Raw genomic sequence first — 12,792 nt, forward strand, 5'->3', positions numbered from 1 at the left:
TCAGGCAGAAACAAAATAGTCAGATAAAAGTCTGACATTTCTCAACCCTGTTGTGTTCTTATCTGCTCAGCCACGCCACACCTAGCCACGCCTAGCCACACCCAGCCACGCCACTTCAGACTCACCTCATTGGTGCATGCATGATAGTTTTCAGCATGGAGTTATGAAGCCTCCTGCCGGCCAGCAGAGAGAACATGAAGATGATACCAGTACTTATAGTCCCAGTCACAATGCTGCTGACAGAGAGGCCGGCGTATCCAATCAGATAGTACTGTAAAGGAGGTTTCTAGTAATCAAAAACAAAACAGACTTATAGTCCCAGTCACAATGCTGCTGACAGAGAGGCCAGCGTATCCAATCAGATAGTACTGTAAAGGAGGTTTCTAGTAATCAAAAACAAAACAGACTTAAGGCCCGGTCACAATGCTGCTGACAGAGAGGCCAGCGTATCCAATCAGATAGTACTGTAAAGGAGGTTTCTAGTAATCAAAAACAAAACAGACTTATAGTCCCAGTCACAATGCTGCTGACAGAGAGGCCAGCGTATCCAATCAGATAGTACTGTAAAGGAGGTTTCTAGTAATCAAAAACAAAACAGACTTATAGTCCCAGTCACAATGCTGCTGACAGAGAGGCCAGCGTATCCAATCAGATAGTACTGTAAAGGAGGTTTCTAGTAATCAAAAACAAAACAGACTTATAGTCCCGGTCACAATGCTGCTGACAGAGAGGCCGGCGTATCCAATCAGATAGTACTGTAAAGGAGGTTTCTAGTAATCAAAAACAAAACAGACTTATAGTCCCAGTCACAATGCTGCTGACAGAGAGGCCAGCGTATCCAATCAGATAGTACTGTAAAGGAGGTTTCTAGTAATCAAAAACAAAACAGACTTATAGTCCCGGTCACAATGCTGCTGACAGAGAGGCCAGCGTATCCAATCAGATAGTACTGTAAAGGAGGTTTCTAGTAATCAAAAACAAAACAGACTTAAGGCCCAGTCACAATGCTGCTGACAGAGAGGCCAGCGTATCCAATCAGATAGTACTGTAAAGGAGGTTTCTAGTAATCAAAAACAAAACAGACTTATAGTCCCGGTCACAATGCTGCTGACAGAGAGGCCAGCGTATCCAATCAGATAGTACTGTAAAGGAGGTTTCTAGTAATCAAAAACAAAACAGACTTATAGTCCAAGTCACAATGCTGCTGACAGAGAGGCCAGCGTATCCAATCAGATAGTACTGTAAAGGAGGTTTCTAGTAATCAAAAACAAAACAGACTTATAGTCCCGGTCACAATGCTGCTGACAGAGAGGCCAGCGTATCCAATCAGATAGTACTGTAAAGGAGGTTTCTAGTAATCAAAAACAAAACAGACTTAAGGCCCGGTCACAATGCTGCTGACAGAGAGGCGGTGTATCCAATCAGATAGTACTGTAAAGGAGGTTTCTAGTAATCAAAAACAAAACAGACTTAAGGCCCGGTCACAATGCTGCTGACAGAGAGGCCGGTGTATCCAATCAGATAGTACTGTAAAGGAGGTTTCTAGTAATCAAAAACAAAACAGACTTATAGTCCCAGTCACAATGCTGCTGACAGAGAGGCCAGCGTATCCAATCAGATAGTACTGTAAAGGAGGTTTCTAGTAATCAAAAACAAAACAGACTTAAGGCCCAGTCACAATGCTGCTGACAGAGAGGCCAGCGTATCCAATCAGATAGTACTGTAAAGGAGGTTTCTAGAAATCAAAAACAAAACAGACTTATAGTCCCGGTCACAATGCTGCTGACAGAGAGGCCAGCGTATCCAATCAGATAGTACTGTAAAGGAGGTTTCTAGTAATCAAAAACAAAACAGACTTAAGGCCCGGTCACAATGCTGCTGACAGAGAGGCCAGCGTATCCAATCAGATAGTACTGTAAAGGAGGTTTCTAGTAATCAAAAACAAAACAGACTTAAGGCCCAGTCACAATGCTGCTGACAGAGAGGCCAGCGTATCCAATCAGATAGTACTGTAAAGGAGGTTTCTAGTAATCAAAAACAAAACAGACTTAAGGCCCAGTCACAATGCTGCTGACAGAGAGGCCAGCGTATCCAATCAGATAGTACTGTAAAGGAGGTTTCTAGTAATCAAAAACAAAACAGACTTATAGTCCCAGTCACAATGCTGCTGACAGAGAGGCCAGCGTATCCAATCAGATAGTACTGTAAAGGAGGTTTCTAGTAATCAAAAACAAAACAGACTTAAGGCCCAGTCACAATGCTGCTGACAGAGAGGCCAGCGTATCCAATCAGATAGTACTGTAAAGGAGGTTTCTAGTAATCAAAAACAAAACAGACTTAAGGCCCAGTCACAATGCTGCTGACAGAGAGGCCAGCGTATCCAATCAGATAGTACTGTAAAGGAGGTTTCTAGTAATCAAAAACAAAACAGACTTATAGTCCCAGTCACAATGCTGCTGACAGAGAGGCCAGCGTATCCAATCAGATAGTACTGTAAAGGAGGTTTCTAGTAATCAAAAACAAAACAGACTTAAGGCCCAGTCACAATGCTGCTGACAGAGAGGCCAGCGTATCCAATCAGATAGTACTGTAAAGGAGGTTTCTAGTAATCAAAAACAAAACAGACTTATAGTCCCAGTCACAATGCTGCTGACAGAGAGGCCGGCGTATCCAATCAGATAGTACTGTAAAGGAGGTTTCTAGTAATCAAAAACAAAACAGACTTAAGGCCCGGTCACAATGCTGCTGACAGAGAGGCCAGCGTATCCAATCAGATAGTACTGTAAAGGAGGTTTCTAGTAATCAAAAACAAAACAGACTTAAGGCCCGGTCACAATGCTGCTGACAGAGAGGCCAGCGTATCCAATCAGATAGTACTGTAAAGGAGGTTTCTAGTAATCAAAAACAAAACAGACTTAAGGCCCGGTCACAATGCTGCTGACAGAGAGGCCGGCGTATCCAATCAGATAGTACTGTAAAGGAGGTTTCTAGTAATCAAAAACAAAACAGACTTAAGGCCCGGTCATACTGGCCTCGATAAAATGAACCAAAACGAGAACGTTAACAATGCACGCCCTCCATTGGTGATATAAGTGTGTGCGTATTCAGCGCATAGCAGTGGGATAAAACATTAATTTTCTTAATGTTTTTACTATTTATTGGTATTTAAAGGCAGTGGACACTATTGGTAATAACTTAAAATAATTATTAGCATAAAACATTTATTTGTAACGAGTAATGGGGAGAGGTTGATAGTACAAAATATTGTGAGAAGCGGCTCCCTCTGAAGTGAAATAGTTTTCGAGAAAGAATTTTTTTTCTACGAATTTGATTTTGAGATCTCAGATTTAGAATTTGAGGTCTCAAAATCAAGCATCTGAAGGCACACAACTTCGTGTGACAAGGGAGTTTTTTCTTTCATTATTATATCGCAACTTCAACGACCGATATAGCTCAAATTTAGGTTTGTTATTTTATGCATATTTTGAGATCAGATAGAGAAGACTGGTCTTTGGCAGTTACAAATAGAGTCTAATGTCTTTAATTATTGTAAAACAACCCAATTTGGCCTGTGGCCACGAAATGTGACCCTAATATAAAATGACATAAAAATGAAATGAAAATGAAATGAAAATGAAATGGAGCACTTGTTGTTTGGGCCCACTGTGCCCAGTCCTTCTGAATCCATCACTAAGGTAGGGTAGAGAAGGTTTTGGGACTAGTAGGTATTAGATTAGGTTTAACCAACTCGTTCAGACGAGCAGAGTATACTGTTCCAAACGTCGGGACCAAACCGGCTCTTTTCAGAGCCAACACTTCAGAGCCAACACTTCTTCAAAAGAGATTTTACACATGGTTGTACCCACAAGGACTAATTTCGTGTGTCTGTTTTTCTTTGTTTTGTTTTGTTTGTTGTTTTTTTTTTTACTGCGCCTTGAACACCCAGCAGGGTGGATACGTGCGCATTACAAGTCTTATTATTATTATTATTATTATTAAGTATACTATTTATATTTATAGTTACTCTCAATCAGAAGCATCTACAACCAACCTCTGTATTATTATTAGCAGAATCTTCTCCGGCCTGTGACCACTGGGAGAGCCAGAGGTTTGTCCAGATCTGCAGGCCGTTCTGTATCACGGCAAACAGGCAGAGTAAGAGGAAGGCAAAGTAACCGATGGCACTGATGTAGGAGAGGTAGACCCTCCAGGACACTGACCCCTTCTCCCTCTCCTCATCCTGAACCAGACGACCCTCTTCTGTTTTATCTTCAAGTCAAACAAAATAAAAATAAAAATTAGTAAAACAATGTCACAAAATAATTGTCGTCTTAGTTCTTGCATGTAAAACGTATTGTTACAAGTAATGGTATAATTAAGATAACTGGTTTTACATTGCTCAAACAATTTGCGTCTCACTCAGACAAAAATTGTTTTCATGACTTGTTTTACTAATTTCTCAAAACTACAGCAACTACAGCACCTCAGAAAGTAATATTTTAAGGGAAGCTTTCTACTATCATTATCTTCAAACAGTTTAAGCTTAATGTAAATCTGTGGACATTGTGTTTTGTGTCCTACAAAGAGTACGCAAATGAATAAAAACCAAAATAATACTAAATGAAAAATAATAATCCAGCTCACTGTCGGTTGTCATCATCTCCTCTTTCTCATGGACTGATATCTGTCGAAGAAGCTCCGCCCTTTCCTCTGTAGCTGACATTTCAGAATCAGAATCGGGGCGAGAGGTAGAGACAGCCGAGATCCAGGAGGCAGCGAGTTCCGGGTTGGCTTCTCGGATCTCCTCCAGGTTGCCCTGGTTCTCGATGCGACCGTCTTTCATGTAAATAATCTGAGGGAAAATAACGTCAATAAATCTCTGTTAGAATTCACGTCAGGGATGAGATTTTATGAATGTAAAATTCCTTCAACGGGATTGGTTTCTATGGTTTTTTTTTAATTTTGTTTATGCAAGTTTGCCCCAAACAAGGCTAAAAAGCCACCCTTGGTAATAAGGGGCTACAAGAAGAAAAATATTAAAGATGAAAATTACTCAGGGGAGCAGCAGGTCGGAATTGATATTCCTCTTAAAAACAGTATAGATTGAAGGATATACAGTGTATGCTTGAAAAAGCCTTTCGAGAGGGCACGGCAGCCCATGGCTGTTTACTCTCAAGATTACAGCAATGTTACTTGCCCAATAGCAGATCTAACCCATAAGCAACTTCACTGTAAATTGCTTTCTGCCCACGGGCTGACAACTAAACCAAACATAACAGGGCACAATGGGAGACTTTGAGGCAGTAGGTGGCAGCAGACTTACCTGGTAAATTTCCATGGTTTACGTAGTTCTGAGCATGTGCACATTACCGAGAACAATGGATTTTACCCGGTAAGTCTGCGCCACCAAGCATCCTGAAAGTCTCCCATTGACATTCTCAATCAAAATAAACATTACCTTGTCTGCTTTCTCTGCGTACTGCGTCTGATGAGTGACCAGGATGACGGTACGTTTGCTTTTTCTCATCAAGAATCCCTCGATGCCTTCCTTGAAGAGGTGAGCGCCAACGTGCATGTCAAGGGCTGAGAGGGGATCATCCTGAGGAGGAATGGAGGTAAGGAGAATTTAGTCATAATCCAAGCTAGGAAGTAAAGAGTAATGGTGAGTTCTTAAAATTGGTCTCAACGTTTCGACTAGCTTGCTCTAGTCATAAATCTACTCTGTGGTTGTAGAATATAAAGCAAGACAGTTCTCTAAAGAGAAACTATACCTGGCAAGTAGATACACTCATGGTGTTACTGCAAACCAAATATATAAAGTACACATGTAGATATAGACATGGTGTTACCGCAAACCGAATAAACATGTTTTTTATCCTTAGCAATTCTGTATATCTTTTAAACTTTGAAAACAAAATTGTAAAAGTCTTCTGAACCCAGAGATAGTACCAACTTACCAGGATGACCACATCATTGTAGCTGTACAGGGCCCTACCGACGCTGACTCGTTGTTTCTGTCCACCACTCATGTTGATTCCTTTCTCTCCAATCTCAGTCTGGTCACCTCCTGGAAGGATGTCGATGTCTGGCTGCAGGGAGCACGCAGCTATCACTTTCTTGTATCTGTTTATAAGAGCCAGAAAGAACTCACCTTTTAGAACCTTGTCAAAGTGTCAGCATCTTCTTTGCTATGTTCTCTATGCACATGTTGTGAACAGTGTTGTCGCCTCGGTGGGCAGTGCTGGGCAGGCATGCCCAGAACTAACAAATTTTGCCTAGCACTCTAAAGCAAAATTCACTGTGCTGCCAAGCACAGCTTTCCGCCAGATTGCACTTTAGCAATGATGGCCCCATATCTAAACATGAATAAATTTGTTGAACCGCCTGCCTTGGTGGATTTAGAGCCCACCACTAATGTTGGTCTAGTAGCAACACTCGTAGTGAAGTACCTAAACATACTGGTTGCCATAAAGGAGACATGACTATTTTCCATTTCAGGTTCCGTTTGTTTACGCTAATATGAATGACATAGACCCCTTGCAGAACGAATCCGAACAATGAACGACTACCATTTCTGCCCTTTTGGGAATTCCTTTGTGCACATTTTGAATCAATACTGTCAGTAACAATTCTCAGAATGGGTATTCCTATTAAGGATTAGTCTTCCTGCTTAGGCGGATTCACTCCGGATTTTCAATATCCCAAAAACGTGACCACATATTAATTTCATTGTACATGTATAAATCTACAGTTATATAAGATTAAAACAACTGAACAGTTCCAAAAACCAAAGGTTCACTTTGCTTTTAAGATGTCAACATCTCAACAACAAAATTATATTAGGAAATCAGCATCCTACCTTACTTACTTACCTGCTATCTTGACACTCTGTTCCAAAGAGTATATTCTCTTTAAGTGAGGTATTCAGAAGCCAAGCTTTCTGCGCTCCGTATGCAATGGTACTGCACTTCCTGAAGTTAAAGATTAATTGTTGTCACAGAGCAAGCTCAGGTGGATGACTTGTGTTGACTAGACTTAACCCTTTCAATACCACATTGTTTATTGCAAGCGCCGAACCGGATACCGCATTGTTGACAAAGGTCACAATGCTGTGTACCGTATTTTTTCACACTAAAAAATATATAACGCAATTTGCAGTGTGTACTGTTTTCAATCTTGAATTTCTGTGGGAAGACATTATTTTTTGGAAAAACTTTGTGCATGCAATTTGTAGCATATGAAATAACCTTTCCCAGATGTCAAATTTGGATTTTATTATCTTAATTTTGTTTGCAAGATTTCTGGCTAAAACGAATTACTTCTATTTTTATTCAGGATTTCTGTCTCAAGAAAAACGACAAGATTTTCAACCTAATTTTCCTCAAGAAAAGTTTGTAAAAACTACTCAGAAAATATAATCGTTTTTATTATAAGCTTCTATTTCCATTTGTACCAAAATCGGAACGTATTTTGCTGAAAAATCTGTTTTGAAAGTGTTCAGCCACCACGGTCACTTCGACCAGCACGAGTCGGTCGGGGCCCGCCCGCCATGCACGCCCAAACCCACGGCGTTGAACGGGTGACGTGCTCGGTCCAGTTAGCTACCATTGTTATATAATCCGGTTTTGTCATCATCTGACTGCATGTCTGGCGACGAAATACCACGATTGGCTGCCAAATGTTCACTAGATTCTCTCTCAGAACTTCCCAAGTCTTTTTATAGAGTCACTATAGGCAAACATATCAGCCAAAACCTTCGTGCAATGAGGAGACATGATGGTGATTTCAAACGTACTTTTCTCGGAAAATCATAATGGCGACCCCCTATACAATACATACCATTGCAATGCTTGGTAAACAAGCAACCCGTCTATATAAAACCTAACAACAGATGGCGCCAAACAAAATAAATACAATCTCTCAAAGGCAAGGCTTTTTTCTGTCGAGTTTTCTCGACATTGGTACGGAGCGACTACACAACGCACGTCGAGTTTTCTCGACAATGGTAAGGAAGCGCTTGCACTGCGCGGTCGAGTAAACTCGACAATGGTATTGAAAGGGTTAACCATGGTTGATCTAATAAAGTGTTACTTTGTTCTTGAAGTTATGATCCCTGGCTAGAAGGCAGTCACAGGTTGTATGACTTCCGACTGGCACCCCAAACAAAGATATTGACAAAATAGGGAACCCGCTAACATAAGGATATGAACAGCTCAGTTGGTAGAGCACCGGATAACTTAATCTGGAGGTCAGTTTTTGTTCAAATCCTGCTCTAGTAAACTTTTCTTTGTTGAACCTCAAATTACTTTTTAAAAAGATGTTAGAGTTTCATTGGGGATAAAGAAGGTTATTTGTGTTTTACCATACACAGACATTGCTCCTCTCCACCCAAACCCCGCCCCCCCCCCCAGTCCTACCTACAAAAAATCCACAGGCATATTACTTCCAGTGGGATTGGAACCCACAACCTTTCTCAGGCATATTACTTCCAGTGGGATTGGAACCCACAACCTTTCACAGGCATATTACTTCCAGTGGGATTGGAACCCACAACCTTTCTCAGGCATATTACTTCCAGTGGGATTGGAACCCACAACCTTTCTCAGGCATATTACTTCCAGTGGGATTGGAACCCACAACCTTTGCGATTTTAAAGCATATATCACACCATTAGACCACCAAGTTTACCCAGTAGCTAGAGCAGTTCCAGTCCTATAATTTAAGCAGCTGGTACTGCAACGATTTCATAGATGTTAAATTTTTTATTTGGATGAGGAATATCTTTGTGGTGTTTATTCATGGTACCCACTGCCAATTTTAAGCTTGTCAAAACATTTTATCCACATTACAACAAGCATGCAGTCTAGTCATTGCCCGGATACAACTTAAAGTCAAAACACTTACTCATTCCATTGTACTCCACCAGACACTGTGGTCATTTCACCAAGAATGGCCGCCAGCAAAGATGACTTTCCAGACCCAACCTGACCAATGACCATGGTCAGCTTTCCTGTGTAATAAAAGAAATCCACCTTTAGCAATTACAACATTAACCCTCCTACTCTCGTTGAGACTTTCCATCATTGCGATATATAATTTGAAAACCATTTTCACTGCCTGTGTATTCAGTTCCGTTTACTCAATACTTTCCAGAGTTTGGTGAAAACACTTACAGGCATATCACTCAAGTGGGTTCGAACACATGACCTTTGCCATTCTTGAGCAGATGTCTTAACCAACTAGACCGCTGAGATTGTCCGGTAGCTAGAGGCAGTGGGTTCGAACACATGACCTTTGCCATTCTTGAGCAGATGTCTTAACCAACTAGACCGCTGAGATTGTCCGGTAGCTAGAGGCAGTTTAAATTCTATGTTTTAACAACGGGTATTGCAATGATTTAGAGGCACTAGACACTATTAGGAATTGTCAAAGAGTGGTTACACACTTGGTGTATCTCAACATACGCACAAAATAACAAACCTGTGAAAATTTTGACTCAATTTGTCGTCGAAGTTGCGAGAGAATAATGGAAGAAAAAACACCCTTGTCACACAAGTTGTGTGCTTTCAGATGCCTTGAATTCGAGGCCTCAGCTGACATATTTAAAATGGACCTGGGTGTGGAATCAGCAAATTTCTAGTCGATAATTTGGAACAAAAAGACATCGAGAACCATTGTGATTCGAGGACACGATCTAGCAAGTAAGCAAGCTTCATAAGGAAGTGAATATGAAATCAAAATACCATGCCTGCTGAAAACCTGTCCCATTTTACATTCTTACCTGCTGGAATGTCTAGCTGAATGTTTGGAAGTGTTGGTGCACTCGCTGTTTCATTCCAGGAGAAACTTCCGTTTATCTAAATAATTGTAATCAAAATTGGTAGTGGAATAAGTAACACGGCTAAAAGTAATGGAGGAAAGAACAAAGATAAATTGACAAGAGCAGGACTTGAATGTGAGATCTTTGGATTAGCATGCCAACACTCTATTAACTGAGCCATCTACATGTAGCCCGCTGTTGGTAGTCACCCTATTTTTGTGAATATCTCTGCTAAAACTCTGTCAACAAAATAAATGAAAATGTTTAAATGACAATTTTGTTTTATGTAAGAGCACTTTCATAACAACTAGACCAAGGAGATTGCCCAGTAGCTAGAGGCAGTTCGAATTCTATGTTTTAGCAGCGGGTACTGCACCAATTTAAAAGATGAAAAATTTGCATCAGGATAAAGAATATTTATTTGGGTTTTACTCTTACACCAATTAGTTAGCAATGTATACTCAGTACTTACCCGAGTTCTGTGAAAAAAAGTCAAGGGCATAAAAAATTACTCGAGCGGGATTCATACCCTTGACCTTTGCAATTCTAGGGCAGTGTCTAATGAATAATGAAAGAAAACTGACCTGGCAAGCCACATCGGCTGGCAGTCTTGATGGTGGTGTGGCAGTGATATCAACATGATCTTGGTTGGACAGTAACCTCCTTCTATCTTCAGGTTTCTTATTGATGTACACCTTGTGTCGTGGCTGGCGAACTTCAACCTTAATAAATACATTAAAGGGAAGGTAAAGGTCACCAACCTCCTAGTTTAGCCTTCAAGGCTGCAAGAAGGAGCAACCCACTGAAGACTGAAGTAAAAGGTGATATCTCTTACAGACACTGGACACTATGGTAACTGTCAAAGACCAGTCTTCTCACTTGGTGCATCTCAACAAATGCATAAAATAACAAACCTGTGCAAATTTGTGCTCAATCGGTCATTGCAGTTGCAAGACAATAATGAAAGAAAAACACCATTGTCACATGAAGTTGTGTGCTTTCAGATGCTTGATTTCGAGACCTTAAGTACTAAATCTGAGGTCTCGAAATCAAGTTCATGGAAAATTATTTCTTTCTCGAAACGTACTCCATTTCAGAGGGAGCCGTTTCTCGCAATATTGTATACTACCAACCTCTCCCCATTACTCGTTACCAATTAGGGTTTTATGCTATTAATCATTTTGAGTAATTAACAAAAGTGTCCAGTGCCTTTAAAACTAATGGCAATACAAACTTACATGGTAAGAGGTACAGCAGCATTTGAAAGTATAGAGCAAATGCCATGGGAATTTGACGTCACTGTAAAAGCTAGTGGTACTTGTAAGGATGACGATGATATAAGACGGATTATTCTCTGTTTACAATGATCTGGGTTGTATTTATTTAGCGGCCATTAAGCAAGTGCCCTATCTCAGCCTGATCGATAGAGGGCGCTAGACTAACTATCGTTACACCCTTCCTTTCATAAAAGAACCTTTGTTTATAAACTTAACATTTAACTAGAACTACAACGATAAACAACCATTATAAAACAATAACAATAACAATAACCTTGTACTGAGGTTAAACTTGAACTACAACAATAAACCATTGTTTTGATAAACAATAACAATTCTTGCACTGTGTTTTTGTTTCACAAGTCCATTGTCCATGAGTTCTTATTTTGTTACGTAATGTTCGAGGTATTTTGGGGTTTCACGGATTCTGTTGCTTCTTCTCAAGGTGGTTGTTTTGGGGTTAGGCGGAGAACTAACTGCGCGGTCGTTGTTAGCATGGGCCTGTGAAGTGTTTTGTTGTGGCGGATCGTTTCGTTGCAACACTGTCTCAGCAGCGCTGTGTTGTGGAGTAGGTTGTAGGTCTTGTGCAGGGATTGATACAGTTTGCGGAATGTTGATGAATGATTCTTTACTCTTGCTCAGATGTTGTCTGTTGCGACGATACTCACGACCATCCTCGGTAATGATCTGATATGACCGGATGCAAACTTGTTTCTGGATTTGCGCTTTCTGCCACACTTTACTTTCACGTTTTTGTTTGAACCGCACCGTCTCTCCTTCACACAGAGGAGGCAGTGGCTTGACATTTCTATTGTAGTAGTGTGACTGCTTGGCCTGTTTCTGGGTTTTCTTGTAGGCAACATCCTGTATGATTTTTGGTTTGAGCAGTTCGCTGGCTACTGGGATGTCGGTCTTAGTGCGTCGGCCAAGGAATCGTTGCGCAGGTGAGCTATCGAGTCCCTCGGTGGGTGTGTTTCGCCAGTTGAGTAGGTTTAAGTAGAAGTCACCGTGGGTGTGTTGGGTCCTTTTGATCAGACGCTTGGCAAGCTTGACAGCGTTCTCAACTTTTTCGTTGCTTCGCGGGTATTCGGGGGAACTGGTCGTGTGGTCAAATTCATATTGCTTGGTAAAGTTCTCGAACTGTCGCGAGTTGAAGGGAGGTCCATTATCTGTCTGCAGGGTGTTTGGTATGCCATGGTTGGAGAAGTGTTTTTGCAGTTTTTTTATGATGGCCGTGCCATCTTTGCTACCGGGTAGTGGGTCAACCTCAAAATAGTCGGAGAAATAGTCAACCGTGCATAAGTAGTCGTGTTTTCCCAGTGTGAATATGTCACAGCCAATTTTTCCCAGGGTCTTTGAGGTAGGTCGTGGCTGATCAATGGCTCTTTAGGCTGACTGGATTGGTACATGTTGCAAGTTTCACATTTGGAAACAAAGTCATTCAGGTCACTGTTCATTCCCGGCCAATACACACATTCTCTGGCCCGCCTGAGAGTGCTCTGAACACCAGTGTGAGTAGCATGAAGACGTTGGCGCATGTCTGCTCTTAGTGTCTTGGGTATGACGCAGCGGTAGCCTTTGAAGACTATGCCGTCCTGTGTTGTCAGTTCATCGCGAACATTGAAGTACGCGTGTGTTTCAGGTGGGCAGTCATGCATTGTTTCTGGCCACCCTGCTGTGATTTGCTGTATGACT

General features: G+C 41.2%; 1 protein-coding gene across 1 annotated transcript in view; it reads right to left on the reverse strand.

Moving 5' to 3' along the window:
• The window catches only part of LOC117306780 (ATP-binding cassette sub-family C member 8-like), a 50,154-nt gene that overhangs the window by 16,747 nt on the left and 20,615 nt on the right, over nucleotides 1-12,792 (reverse strand). The window contains exons 12-20 of the mRNA XM_033791285.1: nucleotides 10,405-10,542; nucleotides 9,782-9,857; nucleotides 8,905-9,010; nucleotides 6,873-6,971; nucleotides 5,958-6,123; nucleotides 5,459-5,599; nucleotides 4,645-4,852; nucleotides 4,052-4,269; nucleotides 126-286 (exon numbers count right to left, since the gene is read on the reverse strand). Coding sequence (XP_033647176.1) covers nucleotides 126-286; nucleotides 4,052-4,269; nucleotides 4,645-4,852; nucleotides 5,459-5,599; nucleotides 5,958-6,123; nucleotides 6,873-6,971; nucleotides 8,905-9,010; nucleotides 9,782-9,857; nucleotides 10,405-10,542 — 1,313 coding nt within the window. The remainder of the gene's footprint in view (nucleotides 1-125; nucleotides 287-4,051; nucleotides 4,270-4,644; nucleotides 4,853-5,458; nucleotides 5,600-5,957; nucleotides 6,124-6,872; nucleotides 6,972-8,904; nucleotides 9,011-9,781; nucleotides 9,858-10,404; nucleotides 10,543-12,792) is intronic.

This window comes from Asterias rubens, chromosome 2 (assembly GCF_902459465.1).
Source record: "Asterias rubens chromosome 2, eAstRub1.3, whole genome shotgun sequence".
Taxonomy (NCBI): domain Eukaryota; kingdom Metazoa; phylum Echinodermata; class Asteroidea; order Forcipulatida; family Asteriidae; genus Asterias; species Asterias rubens.